This window comes from Nicotiana tabacum, chromosome 22 (genome assembly GCF_000715075.1).
Source record: "Nicotiana tabacum cultivar K326 chromosome 22, ASM71507v2, whole genome shotgun sequence".
Taxonomy (NCBI): Eukaryota; Viridiplantae; Streptophyta; class Magnoliopsida; order Solanales; family Solanaceae; genus Nicotiana; species Nicotiana tabacum.
Window position 1 is genome coordinate 227,417,505 of NC_134101.1, and position 11,988 is coordinate 227,429,492.

Below are 11,988 nucleotides of genomic sequence, written 5' to 3' on the forward strand. Positions count from 1 at the left end.
TATTTATCCATCATACCAAACAACCCCTTTAACGTTTAATAGTGGTTACATGAATACTATCACTTTAATAAATGGCATTTATAGTAAGAAGTTGACGTGGGAGTCTCTTATTGGTTGAGACAACAAGTCCTACGTGCCTTACCAATTGAAATCCAAATCCCAAATAGAACTGTTAATAACTCATTTAACCCAAAATCTAAAACCCTATTTTGACTTTAAAAAAATAGAGGCAAAAAGTCAAAATTGAAACGTTCCAAATATCTATCTCGTTGAGAAGTCTCTTCTGTTCTGTGCAATTGGAGATCTGTAGAAGGATAAAGAGACCAAGATCAGTTTTTTGCTTCTTGTGAGGTAAAAAAGAATAAATATGGAAGTTTTAATTGTTTTTTTTTGTTAATCAGAATTTGAATTTAAATTGGATTTTCATGTATTTCATAAGAAAATTCATGTATTTAAGCTTATTGGGTTTATCATGAAAATTTTATATTTGAAATTTTCAATTGTTTTTTGTTGTTGTTGATTTAAATATGATTTATTCCTATGCACACTCCTCATGTGTTTCAGAGGAAAATTCTTGTATTTAAGCTAATAGGGTAATATGTTTTTGCTGAAAGTTTTGATTTTTGATTTTTTTTAAAACTGGGTTTTTTTCTGAGCAAATTTATGCAGTTTAGAGGATTGAGATTTTTTTTGGTTGAGATGATTGATATAGAATTTGATTTATATATATATATATATATAGTATCATGTAATTTCAGAGGGAAGTTCATGCTTTTAAGCTAATTGGGGTTTCATTAAAAAATTTGATTTTTGAATTCAATTAATGGGGTTTCCTTGATTTTTCAGAGCAAATTTAAGCATTTTAGAGTATTGATTTTTGTTCAGAGTTTGGAGTTTTCAACATTTTCAGATAACCGAGTTTCCATGTTTTCCAGAGGCAAATTCATTTAATTAAGAGAATTGGGTTTTTCCCTTTGATTTCCGTTGATTGAGTTCCCATATTCAGAGACAAATTTATTATTTCCCAGAATTGGGTTTTTGTAGAAATGCTCAGAGGTTTTTTTTATTGGTCAAATCTTGATAAGATTACATTTCTTAAAATTTGGTGAGAAATGTTAGTAAAGGTTGCATTTTTCTCTTATAATTAATGTTTACGGTCCTGAAAACATGTAAATGTTGATTATTGTTACTAATACTTCCTTTTTCTTGGTTTGTTGTAGCTTATCTCTGTTACATCGGGTTGAAAAAAGGAGTGTGCTTCTGTGAGGATGAAGAGTTGCGAGCGACTAGCAAATCTTGCTTTAGCAGGTTTGGTTTCATTGTTCGATTTGATTCATGCATGTTTCTTTTTGGTTGCTGAATTACATCGCACAATGGCTTTGATTTGTGCTTGTCAAAACTTGGAAATGAGGGAATCCATGTTCAAGATATGAGACGAGCCTCAGTATCTGTTGAGTTTGTTTTGATGACTGTTTAGAACTCGTGATTCTTAAGTTTCTCCGTATATTATGAAGAGTGGATTTATGAGTGTTTGGATGTGCATTGTTTAGATTTGCAGAGAAAATAGACACTACAACTGTATATGTATGATCTTATTATATGTTTTCATCCATTTATTATTGATAGATGTTATTACTATTCTGTTTTTCCTCACTTCAATGTGTTATAAAACAGATTCTGTTTGTCAAACATAAGACCTAATATCCTACTCTAAAATAGCCATAAATTTTGTAGCTCATTGTAAGGGATCAAAACTCTGGAAATTCTCACTGGCTTCACATTACCGTATCTTAAGCTCGCTGAGTTCAATGCGCTGTTTGATCAAATGGTGGGGCATTGGGCCCACAGGCATAATTTTTATTGCTTTAATAGGTTTAGTGGTATTTGGCCCTCGCTAACCCTAACTAGTTTGTGACTGAGTTGATTGATTGCTTGATTGATATGCTGGTGTTTAGCCCCCTTCCCCTTCCTGTCGCCAAATTCGTGTTGTTTGAATTATCTTGAGAACTCTTGATTTTTGGTTGTGAATTTCAGGTTTGAGTTTGGCACCACTGGTCGTGAATGTGGACCCAAATTTAAATGTCGTATTAACAGCTTGCCTCACTGTTTTTGTGGGTTGCTACCGTTCTGTTAAGCCAACTCCACCTTCGGTATATTCCCAGAACTCAAGTTGCACCTTCCCTTATATTTGTTTATCTGTTTTGATATTTCCTAAACTTGTTCTATTCTACTTTGTAGGAGACAATGTCTAACGAACACGCAATGAGATTCCCCTTGGTCGGAAGTGCAATGCTCTTGTCGTTGTTCTTGCTTTTTAAGTTTCTCTCAAAAGACCTGGTTAATGCTGTGTTGACGTGCTACTTTTTTGTGCTTGGCATTGCTGCTCTTTCGTATGTTCTTCCCGTATGGGTCATTTTACTATGCTTATATATTCTTTTTCAATTTTCTAAGTACTAGTTTCATCATGTAAACTTATATCATCTATTTCTTGGGGTTTTGCAGAGCAACACTGTTACCCGCTATCAAACGATTCTTGCCGAAAAAGTGGAATGAAGATCTCATAATTTGGCGCTTCCCAATCCCATATTTCAACTGTATGGACCACTTTCTTTTGTCCTGTTTTATGCTAGTTGGTGACTGACTCTTTTTCCCCCCAAAAGATTCTGAATTGTGTTTTGCTCGCTGTGGCTTTTCTTTTTTTCTCCGCACCCCTGTAAAATCGTCATTTAAGGGCATTCTCACATCCCACTCTGTGGTACACCTTCGTGTCTCTTTTGAAAGCGCCACTTGTTGACTGAACTTCTTTTCCCTTTCTCAAGTATGGTACTCCTTTTTCCCCCTTCCAAGTGGAGTAGCTCATAAAATGGTACTCCCCGTATTTCTTTTTTGTGGACATGTTCTTGGCTATTCTGACAACAATAGTTAGACTCTTTTTTTGTTTAAAATATCTCAGTTTTTGAAATTTATGTTCTTTTGCCTTATTTTTCTCAGTAGAGTCCGCAGAGTATGTATTGTTTGGCTGTTTAGATGGTGATTGGCGTACCTTTTCTGAAACTTTGCCATAAGAACTCTTTAACTTAATCTCCTGATATGATTTTGATGAGCATTTATGGATCCTTAAGTCATGTACTTATATGTTTGAACAGATCGACTAGCTTATTGGGGTTTTCTTATCCTACATACTTGAGATATTTTCTGAATTTCCAAGAAGAAATCCAGTTTTCCAATCTACTCGATTTTCAACTTGAAACATGGGCGCATTCAATCTTCATACTTTTATGGGATCTAGGATTGTATTCTTGAAAATGATCGAGCATTTTATAGTTGTTTCTTTTTGGATAAAGATTTTCCTCAATCCATTGAGTGGAATTTGTTGGTTTTCTGCCTTTTCTTCTTTCTGGATATGATGTTTTATTTGTTTCTTTCTCAGCTTTGGAGGTCGAGTTCACAAGGTCCCAGATTGTTGCTGCAATTCCTGGGACTATTTTCTGTGTATGGTATGCTAAACAGAAGCATTGGCTAGCTAACAATGTATTGGGACTTGCATTTTGTATTCAGGTTTGTCTGCACAAATAGCAAACTTACACTGTTCTTGCTTTGATATTATAAAACAAACTTCTCATAGCTTCTTTTCTCCTTCTGATGGTTGGACACTGAATTGAATGCTTATTTCTGTTAACTTGCAGGGGATTGAAATGCTTTCGCTTGGATCATTTAAGACTGGCGCCATACTATTGGTAAGTAGAAAGGGGTTTTACTTTTATACGTAATTAATTATTTGTGCATAGTTCAGTGCTGTCGTTATGTTTGTTTTTATTGGGCGAAAACTGCATGCCAAATAGTTGAAGTGGGACTCTTTAACGAGCCATCTCTTATGGCATGCATTACATAGTCACGTCCTTTTTATAAATGTGTAACCTTTAGTGGGCAAGCAGTTAAAAGAGTCCCCTGGGGTTTATATGACATTAGTTTTTGCACTTTCTCTATGCATTAACTTACCATTTTTGTGCTGAATGCGTCCTATGTTCTTAAACTGCAGGCTGGACTTTTTGTGTATGACATCTTTTGGGTCTTTTTTACCCCAGTGATGGTTAGCGTTGCTAAGTCTTTTGATGCTCCTATTAAGGTTTGTAGTGATTTTTCTTTTTAGCTTTTCTTCAATTTGTCATTGTAGACATTTTTTTCATCGTTCTTATGGTGTATTAATTGGAATTTCTTTTTTTTCTCTTGCAGCTTTTGTTCCCCACAGCCGATTTAAAACGTCCGTTTTCAATGCTTGGTCTTGGAGATATTGTAATTCCCGGTATAAATACCCTTTTTTCCAATTAAACCCACTGCTTTTTCGTGACCTGGCTATAGAAGTGATTTCATGAATTTGCTTTGGATTTTACCCGCCTCTGAACTTACTCTGTTTGTTACCTCCCGTTATTAGTTTTTGGCATGAATTAGTAATTATCCTCTTATTATGTTATTTGTTTCTTTGATTAAATAAGTAGAGTTAGCAATATTTTGATCACTTCTTCTATTCTTCAGGCATTTTTGTGGCACTGGCACTACGCTTTGATGTCTCCAGAGGGAAAGAGCCTCAATACTTTAAAAGTGCATTTTTGGGATATGCAGTTGGTGTGGTTTCAACAATTGTTGTTATGAACTGGTTTCAAGCGGCACAGGTTGGTGTCTCAGAAAGTTTTTTATTTTATTTTTTTATTTTATGTTTTATTCCTGAAGCAGGGCTATTGTGTCCTTATTTTTCAAGCTTCTATTTATCTGACTTGGCACTTCGTTTACTCCTTTATTTTCCAGCCTGCATTGTTATATATTGTACCAGCTGTAATCGGATTTTTGGCCGTGCATTGCGTTTGGAATGGGGATGTGAAGCCGGTAAGCTTTTCTTCGATAATCAATATTTTCTCACTCCATTTGCTTCTGTCTTTATTGTTTATGTGCCTTGAATATTGTTTACTGTTTACTCCAATTGTCGCCTTTACGGTTTATGGTACTTGAATATTGTTTACTGTTTACTCCAAATTGTCGCCTTTACTGTTTATGGGACTTGAATATTGTTTACTGTTTACTCCAAATTGTCATGTATCATATGGGATTATGGATATTATTGATTGAATTCAATCTTTTGTGTTTCGGCCAAAAAATTAGTGGGGTCATTTTGGGCCAAGCATGTCTTGTCTACCAATTTCTCTTAGTAACATTGTTGTAGATAAGAGAAGCATTTTTCATGGTTTGTTTTGTAACTAAGGAAGGAAGAGGAAAAATGGGATGGTAAAGATGAAGAAAATGCAAAAACAATGAAGGAAAATCTTCCTCCACAGATTGGTTTGAGTGGAAAGTAGTAGGGATTATCATAAACTGTGCACTCTTCTCATTTTTTTTCTTTTGACAACCGTAGTATTATGACCAACTTGACTATCCCGTCTGGTACTTGCTACCTCCCATTAGTACTTGTACTAGGTAGCTCTTCCACCAAGAATTAGGTAGATGAGAAGAAATTACCTAACGTCTTTTGCTTCTGTTGGGATATGAACCCTGATCACTTTATTGATCACTACGACAGACCGTAGTCTCCTCTTATTTATATGTGTTTTGAGCTAAGTTGATCTGACACGGCAAATTTAAGTGCCGCACCTGTGTCGACACGATACTAGTATGGGTGGTGTGGGTATGTGATCCGTACCGCATCTGGTCAAATAATTTTGGGTACTTTGACGATGACGGACGAAAGAATTCCAGGCGAAGTACAATTTGATTCCCGAAATCAGAATCAAAACTAGGTAAATTTGAAGAAAATAATATACCTTATCTAAGAAATCAATTATTTACTTATCTACTACTTGAAAATTAAAAAAAAAAAAATCACACTTCACAAACTATACGTAAGTATTTCACAAAATTTCTCATAATTTAGAGATAGTTTTATATTTATATTTTTTTGAATTATTTTTAGCCTGATCCCCACACCCGTATCCGTGCTAGGATATGTGTCCCCGAATCTTAGAATTTATATTTCGAAAGATCCGACCTCTAGATTCGCACCCCTGTCCGAGCAACTTAGGTTTTGAAGGGAAGAATAACCTGTAATGTTGTTCTATCTTCTACAAGTTTGTCACGCTCTAAAATGGATTGCGACATGGCCGGTATCCAGTGCCTACCAACTTGCGTCGAGCGAACCAGTGATGTATTGCCTACCCAACTCATACCCATATAACTCAATTCATTTAACTAATTATAGTATTAAATAAACAATATGAGATAATTAGACTTTTGATTTAAAGTGCGGCAAAACATAATTAAAGGTATGAAATAAAATAGTCATTTGAATGTCATAAGCGTACCCTTAGACCAAAATAATACAAGTTCATCTATGGAGCCTCTATGAAGCTATGAATAAGTAAATGAAATTATGGGGTTAACCCGCATTATACCAAACAAACTCGAGAAGAGAACTTAGAGGGTGTTTGGATTGATTTATTTTAAGTGCTTATTGGCTTTAAAACACTTTTTTAGTTTTTGTGGTGTTTGACAATGATAAAAAGTGCTTAAAAGTACTTACTTTTAGGCATAAAAAATACAAATATAAGCCAAAAGCCAAAAGTTGGGTACTGTATTACCAACTTATGGCGTTTGGCTTTTAGCTTATATAGGCTACTTTTTAAAAAGCCAATCCAAACACCCTCTTAAAACTACTCTAGCTTCTCTAAAACTTTCCTTAGTTTCTTTCATAGAGTTAAACATGATTTTGGTTATGAGAGCAACTCTAGATAGGATTTCGTCTAAATCTCCAACAACTATTACACCTCAATCTCATGCAAGTTGAGGTTGGCCGTATGAATCCTTACTGGTTATGTCTCTTCGACTAAACTTGTCTTAGTCCAATATTATAATTCTCTAAGCATTATATATCTTATTCAAGGCTGAATTTGTATTCTTGATTTTCGGTTGAGCAGTTGTTGGAGTTCGACGAGTCAAAAACACAAAGCACTGAAGAAGTCGCCGCTGAAGAGAGCAAGAAAGTAGAATGAGTCTAAAAAGACAGACAGTAGGATATGACCTTCCAGCTGCAGAGATTGTTGGTTAAGGAAAAACTTTTTGTTGTACTAGATTCTTGTTAGTGACAATTGATTAGACTGGCTTCATATGTTATTACCCTAAATTAACATTTCAATTGTCAATTATAGCATTCCCCCTCCCTCCCCCCCCCCCCCCCCCCAAAAAAAAAAATTCCATGAGATTTAAACAAATGGAATTCATATGAAATATTCCTAGTGTTCGAAAATAGTCCTTTATTTTAGTCTTAAGGAAAAAAGACGTTCTGTTATATTGAAGAACAGATCTTAATTTAGACAAATTAATAACTTGGGGTTGTGATAATTTGTAAAATACATATGCTTGTGATAAGTAGGATAAATCAAAAAAATATGTGAATTTTTCTTACTAATATTATAAAGTGACTTTTTTATAGTCGAAATAAAGTGAATTTTTTTTGATTATTAATTTTTTCTTGATTTATTTCATTATTGGAAATGTATTTATCAATCAATTTGTTTGTTGATTCAAGAAAGAGTTGTGTATTAATTCTGGGAATATTAATGATAGATAAAAATAGATCGATGTATAATCTTTGAATGAATAATTTTAGAAAATAATGGACTTTGGTATTTTTAGCTATCTTGAAGATATTGTCTTTGAATTTGAAGATATTGTCTTTAGATATGGTGCTTTATCTTGAAGATATTAGCAGTGGTCTAAACTTGGATAGAGGTGTTTATTATGTGATGTTTTAACTAGTAGAGGTGCTAAACTTGGACAAGTCTAAGTTAGGGGGCCATTTTTGAAAAGCGACGCAAGATGAGGTATCATTTTGTGTACTTAGAATCTCAAAAAGCTAGAGAATAAACTCCGAATAAAACTTCGATACGAAAAGTTTATTATGTGATGTTTTAACAAGTAGAGGTGCTAGACTTGGACAAATCTTAAGTTAGGGGGCCATCTTTGAAAAAGTGACGCAAGTTGAGGTGCTATTTTGTGTACTTAGAATCTCAAAAAGTTAGAGAATAAACTCCGAATAAAACTTTCATACGAAAATGTTTTAACAAGTAGAGGTGCTAAACTTGGACAAGTCTTAAGTTAGGGGGCCATATTTGAAAAAGTGACGCAAGTTGAGGTGCTATTTTGTGTACTTAGAATCTCAAAAAGTTAGAGAATAAACTCCGAATAAAACTTTCATATGAAAAGTTTATTATGCGATGTTTTAACAAGTAGAGGTGCTAAACTTGGACAAGTCTTAAGTTAGGGGGCTATATTTGAACAAGTGACGCAAGTTGAGGTGTCATTTTGTATACTTAGAATCTCAAAAGCTAGCGAATAAAAATTCGATACGAAATATTTACCCCTCAAAACTACATTCCATGCTATAAAAAACTGTAATTACAATTAATCACTAAAAATATAATTATTTACTGTATTTATTATTTATTTATTACTCAAATATTAATTTCTTGTACGACGATAAAAATACAGTAAATGTCCTTTTAACGTTTTACTTCAATTTCTCAAGGTGCAATTAGTTTGTACTTCTCCAATAACTCAATAAGGACCTTTTCTAGAAAAATGACGTTGTATAGTTGTTGTAAAAATAATAACCAAAAAAATATAAAATTTGTATTTTTTTTTGTGTGTGTATATATTCTGTATGTTATAGGCCAAAATTATATAAATTTTATACACTTTGTAAATAGTTTCTGGTGGGAGCTAAAAATGATAATATCCTTTTTTATACCACAAGAAAGTTAGTGCCGTCCTTAAAAGGTTATAGTTGATTTTTAAAACTAAATTATTTCCTTGTGCTTATTATTTGACCTTTCTAATTATAAAAAGTTTATTGTTTTCTTGTATAATGCAGTAAATATCATTTCCAAGTCTCCAAGTTTTTTTTCTCTCAAGTTTTTACACATTAGGAAACGAATAACTTACTGATTAATAAAAACATCATCCAATATTATAATGGAATTTTTACATTCCTATGCCATATAGGAAACTATATTACCTTCAATGTTTAAGGTTTGATATAATTACATTTAGTATACATAATTATTAATTCTATACCATAAGGTATTTTAACTGTACATTAATTGTACCTTATATTACTCCTAAATTTATGGTACCGTATATTCCTCCAAATCCCCACCCCTCATGTTTCTCTCTCCCAACCCCACACCCTCACCCACGTATCACCACACCCACGTTTCAAACCATTATTTTCTCTATTAAAACCAGAAAAACAATTGAAACCCTCTACCATTAACGTCCAAAATCAAGGTTTTTTCTTCTACAACTAGTCAAAATTGAAGTCAAATCTTCAAAGTTCATACACAACAATAACTTTTGATGGTTATGATTTCGGGTTCCTTCAGTAATATAAGAGGGAAGGAAAAGAGAGCAGCAATTCCATCATTGACAGCCATTAAAAAGCTTTGAAGCTTTGAATGCAAATTTGGGTTTTCAAAAATCATTATTTATTTGGATTGGGTGTTATTGTAAATAATTGGGAATATAGTTGGAGTTTATATCTCAATTTTGAGGGGTTTTGGTGAAGATTAGACTTGGTTTTGGCTGAATTTCAGATTGAAACTCGAAGAAGAAGAAGAAGAAGAAGAAGAAGAAGAAGAAGAAGAAGAAGGAGAGACATGACATACATTATATTGCAGCAATTGTAGAAAAATTGTAGACTGTTGTTTATTTATTTTTGAGCTTTGTTAAAAATTTTGATGGGAGCTTGTTATTCCACTTCGTCTGTTTTGGAGCTAACTTGTGCAAAGGAGAAGATGTTTTTTAAGTTATATATATTGCTATACCTTTAAATTCAAGAAAGTATGGTTGTATTGTATTTAAAGAGGCGTGAATTTGTAGAATATGTTGAATGTGAGAAATGAGTCAAATAAGACTCACAATGGCTTGTTTTCTATATTTAGTCTACAACAAAACTACATATCATTTGAAAAATTAATATGAAAATACAGAATTTCAATGTTTCTACAAATTATCTACACAATATCCACAAACTGTTCATAACAAAATTTATCTTTATTTTCATGCATGTTCGTCTGGAACACTAAAGTTACTTGATATGCCAACATCTCCCGTTATAAAGGAATACAACTTATCTATAACTTTCTACAACTTTCACACATTATTTTCACCCAGTAAAATACAACTACAATAACATAAAACTTACATACAAAATTTATACAATATGTCTTTTGTATATTTTGTAGCTGATTTATACATACTAAAAACAATCTTCATACAACTAATTATATATTATACAACTTATCTACAAATTATCTACACTTTTTCGTACATTATTTCTACTAAGTTATATACAACTACAATATAATACCACTTAAATATAATTTTTATACAATGTTGTTCAACTTTCATACAATAGTTAAATGAATAAAAGAAAAATAAATAAACAACAGAATATAATTTTTCTACAATTTAACTACAATTTCTGCAATATAATGTATGTCATGTCTTCTTCTTATTCTTCTTCGAGTTTCAATCCGAAATTCAGCCAAAACCAAGTCTAATCTTCACCAAAACTCCTCAAAATTGAGATATAAACTCCAAACTATATTCCCAATTATTTGCAACAACACCCAATTCAAACAAATAATGATTTTTGAAAATCCAAATTTGAATTCAAAGCTTCAAAGCTTTTTAATGGTTGTCAATGGTGGAATTGCTGCTCTCTTTTCCTTTGCTTTGTATTACTAAAATTTGGACATAATTGCGTTTGATGCAGAAGAATTGTAGAAGATTTAGTCGTTTTTGATTTGTGAATTGTAGAAGAATAATCAATTCGTTTTTGAATTGTAGAAGAGTAATTGCGTTTGATGTAGAGACGCTAAATTTGAAACGAAACTGACGAAGAAGATTAATGTGCGTGATTTGCGTTTGGAAGATCTGGAAGAATATTTAATCCCCCAATTTTAGCGCGCCTAAATAAGGAAGCCTACAGCTACAATAATTCCTTATTTAATGCATGGTCTATATTTTATAAAAATACTATTAGCATGAAGGGTAATATGCAAATTATGAACATATTTGATAATATAGTTTCCTATATGATATAGGAACGAAAATTACCCTATTATAATCAAGTTAGGAAAGTTGTAAATAACATTTTCAAGCCTTTTTAACTAATATAAAACTTCATATGACATAGGCATGCATTAACTATATTTTTCTTCTAAATTTTCAAGTTTTTATTTTAATGTTTATATTTACTAATTTGAGCTCTACGGCAGATGCCTTTTTAACCAATAGAAAAATATAATATGTGTCAACAAGTTTCAATTAATATTTAAACACTTAAATATTGTCCTTATACTCATTATTTGACCTTTACTAATAAAAATGCTTAATTATTTATGTATGATGACATTAAGAATTCAATATATCTCCTTTTTATTTCAAGTTCTTGAGTTTTTAGTAGAAATTTGACTATATTTTAGGACTTTTGAGTTAAAATACACAAATATTTCATATCAGTAAATAAATTTTCAGAATCCAGACACGTGGACCTGGGGGTTGACTTTGTTGACTGTCGTGTGGAGTTGCAGATTGCTTCTAATTGTTGAATTACGAGTCTTTGAGTATATTTTGATTGATTTGCACGTTCTTTGATTAGATCGGATCGTTTGGCATTGATTTGAGGCGCTAGAAAGACTTTGGAGTCGGTTATCGAATTTTGAAGTGAAGTAAGTCTTTTGTCTAACCTTGTAAGAGAAAATTTACCCGTAAGTGCTATATGTGTTACGTACTATGTCTTATGAGCTACGCACGTATGGGATAACGACTGTCCGTGCGTATGCTAGATTCTTGATTATGTTCGGGTAGACGTATACTCACATCATATTTTAATTATACTGCTCGAGTTATCATTGCTTGCTTAAATGCTTTAATTCATGT

At 32.6% G+C, this 11,988-nt stretch overlaps 1 protein-coding gene across 1 annotated transcript; it reads left to right on the plus strand.

Annotated features, from left to right (window-relative positions):
• Positions 1-206: 206 nt before the first annotated feature.
• Positions 207-7,192, plus strand: LOC107767668 (signal peptide peptidase). Its single transcript, XM_016586746.2, has 12 exons — positions 207-351; positions 1,221-1,308; positions 2,035-2,150; positions 2,239-2,390; positions 2,503-2,594; positions 3,431-3,558; positions 3,687-3,737; positions 4,040-4,126; positions 4,234-4,303; positions 4,534-4,670; positions 4,804-4,881; positions 6,960-7,192. Exons 2-12 carry the CDS (start codon positions 1,269-1,271, stop codon positions 7,032-7,034), a joined length of 1,026 nt encoding a protein of 341 aa, XP_016442232.1. The 5' UTR covers positions 207-351; positions 1,221-1,268; the 3' UTR covers positions 7,035-7,192.
• Positions 7,193-11,988: the final 4,796 nt, after the last annotated feature.